General features: G+C 35.4%; 1 protein-coding gene across 1 annotated transcript; it reads left to right on the top strand.

Annotated features, from left to right (window-relative positions):
• The first annotated feature begins 2,358 nt into the window (after positions 1 to 2,358).
• LOC106361058 (probable protein phosphatase 2C 63) lies at positions 2,359 to 4,299 on the top strand. The gene is made up of 4 exons (XM_013800754.2): positions 2,359 to 2,788; positions 3,043 to 3,428; positions 3,515 to 3,751; positions 3,825 to 4,299. Exons 1-4 carry the CDS (start codon positions 2,530 to 2,532, stop codon positions 4,095 to 4,097), a joined length of 1,155 nt encoding a protein of 384 aa, XP_013656208.1. The 5' UTR covers positions 2,359 to 2,529; the 3' UTR covers positions 4,098 to 4,299.
• The last annotated feature ends 804 nt before the right edge of the window (positions 4,300 to 5,103 follow it).

Genomic DNA, 5,103 nt, shown 5'->3' with positions numbered 1-5,103 from the left:
GTGTATACTCTCAGACTCAAAAAGAATATCAAAGAGAAAAAAAATAATAATGTGAGGGATTTGTTTTTCTGTTCTCAAAAAGAATGAGTTGCTCGAATGTTTCATTTCCATTTTTTATAGAAAAATGAAACACGTTAGCCATTATGGAGTACTAACGTACACATAGTCATTAATAGCAATAAAGGAAATTGATTCCCATGACTATGATTCAAATACGTTAGTGTATCAAGTCATAATGTTGTATTGACCAAATCAAAACCAACAATATACTTTAATTGAGTTTATATTTTATATTTAATTAAATATCAAAATATTTTATGAATAAGATTTAAAACAAATTAATTGACCTTAAGTCTAATCAATTTATTAAATCTAAATTCAAACCCAAATTTCCAAAGTGAAATATTTGTTAAATTTTATATTTAACCAAATAATACCTTTATAAGCTTTTCATGTCATTCACTTTGGACCTCCATTTATCATTCAAAACAACTCCGATTTTGGCCAACAAATACACTAGTTCCTAGTGTTCACGGTGACGATTACATCGTGCCCAAATTTCGGTACTTCCGACAGACGTCTCCATCGAAAAACTCATCGGAAAAATGGTCCACACCTCTTTCTCAAAACCGAGTTCCAACACAACACATACCAACAGTGCAGTGCGCCAAACTTATCTTGAGGTTGAGATAAGTCGGGTTTGGACTCTGGACCCCGTAGTGTGTTTATTGGATTATGTTCGATGAAACTTCAAACTTACTGTGATTTTGATGTGGTTGCTTCCTTTGAATGTTTTGACATATTCATTTATTTTCAATGGTTTAGGCTATCGACAACGGCTTGAGAATTGTTGATCCAAGAACGTTAGGTGAACATAGAGCATGAAACAATAATGGATTAAGAATTAAATGATTAAATATATATATTTTTATAATTTCAAAAGTCAAATAATTTATACAGATTAACAACTTGTTTCTTAAGACCAAAACAAATGTTTTTGTCTTGATTGCTATGTTCAATGTCGACTTTGGTGATTTATAAACATTGAGCTATTTCAGCGATTTTTTATAGTCAACTTCGAAACATTGAACTACCTAAAAAGCTTGTGTTGAATTAAATTTCCAAGGTCGTTTGTTGGTGGTTACAAATCCACTAATCGTTGTCTTCCTCCAACTTAAAAACTGACTTTTAACCAAACTCGATGTTTGCAAATTTCTCCACCTAAAAGTAGTCTGTTTCTTTTGGTTCACTTACATATATTATTATAAATTACTACTAGTTATGTTTTATGATAAAGTCTGCAATTTGGAAACACGTGCCAATACATATAGTAAAGGTATCAGGAAAACATTGATATGAACACAAGAACAAGACAACAAAATATTTGGGAAACATATATTGGTCAAAAGAGTAACAACTTGGCCAACGTGTTTCTAGTTGCCCCCTCGTATCTTCATATGTCTTGTCCACATCAATTTCTTAACTAAATTATGCAACGTCAGTAAAAAAACACTAAATTATGCAACTTGCAATTTATTAAAACTAATATATTCACCATTTTGATCAATTCTATAGAACAAAAGAGAGAGTTTGACTATATTCTAGAAACTGTAACGTGATGATAAAACTAGATTAATTATTATATAAGTCCATCCACGTCAGTTTCTTAACTAAAATGGGGTAACGTATTTGTGATTAACAGAATTAAATGCGCAAGTTGCTGTTAAATTAAAACTAATCAGTATTACATTCACCATTTTGACTCAAAACGGAGTATTTTTCTTGTGCTGGAAACCGTAACGTGATGAAAAAGCGCAGATTAACTAAAACACAAAGATGAGTAGATTAACCAAAAATTGAATTCAGTAGTTATCCATATTTCTTATCCAACAACCAAATATATATCGCTACACGTTGGCTACAGCTTTACTCATTCTCTTATTACAGCATATTCCTACTAAAAATATTAAATACTAATATTGTCTACTTTGAGAAAAGAATGCAAAATAGAGTTTCCTTATCGTACTACTTGACAATGAAAATACAATTTACAATTATAGATTTTCCTCTAAAATACATTAAAGTAGCTGTTAATATTAGATAGAAATCTGGTGAGACATCAATCTAGATATTTTTTATATCAATTTTTTAAATTGAACAAGAAGAAAAATATTTATTAAGAGAAAGTAACGTTTCTATTTTTTTATCCGCCCACAATTTTGTTTATTTCTAGAAAAAAAAGCTACGCGTTGAAAAAAGCTACAAAGGGGATATGGATTGAAAAAGCACGGCATAAAAAACGACGCGTAGTCTACGTAGGTAAATAAAGAACGGCGTAGACCAAAAGTCACCTGTCTCCTTCACGCGTTTTTCTTTCCTTTTACCAACTCAACACACAACCCCTTAAATTCCATTACATCAAAAAAAAAACAAAACAACGAACGGATCAAAACTCTTCCAATAATCAAATCAAATCAAAACCCTTTCGATCTCATTCCATTTCGAATCAGAAAACCCTAGCAATTGACGATGTTGCGAGCTTTAGCGCGGCCTCTCGAACGGTGTTTAGGAAGCAGAGCGAGCGGCGACGGTTTACTCTGGCAATCGGAATTGAAACCGCACGCCGGCGGAGATTACTCGATCGCGGTGGTTCAAGCCAATTCTAGCCTTGAGGATCAGAGTCAGGTGTTCACGTCTTCCTCCGCTACTTACGTCGGCGTCTACGACGGCCATGGCGGACCCGAAGCTTCTAGATTCGTTAACAGACATCTCTTTCCTTATATTCAGAGTAATAATCCTAATTCTCAATCTGGGTTCATAAAAAGATTCGAACTTTGCTACAAATTTTTGGCCTTTATGATCTTATGCTCTGTTTTTTTCTGTTAAATCAATTTTCTCTTACAGAACATGTTCATGTCTTGTAGTAATAACATGTTCATGTCTTGTAGTAATAACATGTTCATGTCACTTTCCAATATAAAAAGATTCGAACTTTGGTGTGTTTGTGATCTTATGTTCTGTATTGTTTTTGTGATTTTGCAGAGTTCGCAAAAGAACATGGAGGACTGTCTGCAGATGTTATCAAAAAAGCATTCAAAGAAACTGAAGAGGATTTTTGCGGTATGGTTAAACGGTCACTTCCCATGAAGCCACAGATGGCTACTGTAGGATCTTGCTGTCTCTTTGGTGCCATCTCTAACGGCACACTCTATGTCGCGAATCTCGGAGACTCCAGAGCCGTTCTTGGGAGCGTTGTTGCAGGGGATGATAGTAGTAGTAGTAACAAGGGTGCTGCAGCTGAACGGTTGTCCACTGATCATAACGTTGCTGTTGAAGAAGTGAGGAAGGAGGTTAAGGAACTTAACCCGGATGATTCGCAGATTGTCATGTACATTCGTGGAGTTTGGAGGATTAAAGGCATTATTCAGGTATGATGATGTTTTTTATGGTTTATGTGTTCTATGACTTCTCCATGTTAGTTAGCTAAGTCGTTTCTATATGTGGTTCTTTATAGGTATCTAGATCAATTGGTGATGTGTACTTGAAGAAGCCAGAGTTCTACAGGGATCCTATATTCCAGCAACATGGAAACCACATTCCTTTGAGGAGACCCGCGATGACAGCTGAACCATCCATTATAGTAAGGAAGCTTAAGCCGCAAGACTTGTTTCTGATATTTGCATCAGATGGTCTCTGGGAGCATCTTAGTGATGAAGCAGCCGTAGAAATTGTACTCAAACACCCAAGAACTGTAAGTTCCCTCCCTAAACGCTTGCGTCTTTCTCTTTCTGTAAGCTATTTTCTAAATCTCTGGTGATCAACAGGGGATTGCAAGAAAACTTGTAAGAGCAGCTCTTGAAGAAGCAGCAAGGAAGAGAGAAATGAGATATGGAGATATAAAGAAAATAGCCAAAGGGGTTAGAAGGCATTTCCATGACGACATAAGCGTTGTTGTAGTTTATCTTGATCAACAAAAAACCACTTCTTCATCGAATGATAGGTTGATCCAGAAAGGAGGAATCACTGCTCCACCGGATATCTACTCGTTACGGTCAGATGAAGCGGAGCAACGACGGCTACTCAATGTGTTATATTGACTCTCTGGTTAGGGGGATACAACTTGTTTACATATTTGTTTAATCTTTTACGAAGAATGTTTGTTCTTTTTTTTTTTTTTAAATATTTGGAGTTGGATTTGTATATTCTTTTTACCAGCAAAGAACGAAAACCCTTCTCTTTTGGGGGCAAAGCAGTTTTGGTTTTGACAAACAATATAAAGTGAAACCGTTTGGAACCTTATTATGAACATTTTCAGCCACAAACCAAAAAGTGTCGAATGTAACCGAGATACTGAATCTGATTATCGTGCAATTTTGTATTGATTTGGCTCAGTTCGTTTGGTATGTGGAACAAGTGGACACTCGCACTGCTTAGGGTTTTAAACATAACTCTGAAACTTATCAAAGCCAAAAAAACATATAATAGCAGTTTTGAGATGGGACATTACTGTGGATGCTATTCTTTCTTCTATGATGTTGTTAGCAGAGGAGAACAACAATGTGTAAGATTTTGTGAGAGGATTCTTCTCCATCCATCCTTTAAGGTTTCGTATAGACTACTGACTTTTTTTCTACTTGTTTATGTTGGCAAGTGTAAATATGATAGGTTTAAGAAGGTGTATTATCGAAAGAAAGGAGAGGATGAAGTAGGAAGGACCGTTGAAGCTTAATTCAAATACGGAAGGAGTCTGGAAGCCTCTAATTCGGAGAGAGACTTTGCAGTTACAAATTGAGAGTGAAGAGAAGATAGTATAAATAAAAATTGTATTTCATTTGTGAACTTTATGCTTTGTATGTGTAATTTGAGTGACAATATATATGAGTTTTCTGTTCCCAGTCGCTATGAGACTGTCGATGATGGAGATCTCGCTATGAGAGTACTACAAAGCTGTAACTGTTCTTTACATTGATAATCGAAGGAGTATTCATACTCTTTAGGTTACAAGTATCTAAAGTCTATCAAAACATCAATTAGCTGCGAGTTTGGCTTCTTCGTTGGGTACATACAAGCGCAATTGAGGTGTCGGATGAGCATCTTCCCGTG

This window comes from Brassica napus, chromosome A8 (assembly GCF_020379485.1).
Source record: "Brassica napus cultivar Da-Ae chromosome A8, Da-Ae, whole genome shotgun sequence".
NCBI classification, from domain to species: domain Eukaryota; kingdom Viridiplantae; phylum Streptophyta; class Magnoliopsida; order Brassicales; family Brassicaceae; genus Brassica; species Brassica napus.
Note: the sequence above shows the minus strand (reverse complement) of the source record. Positions and strands in the feature narration are given on the sequence as shown.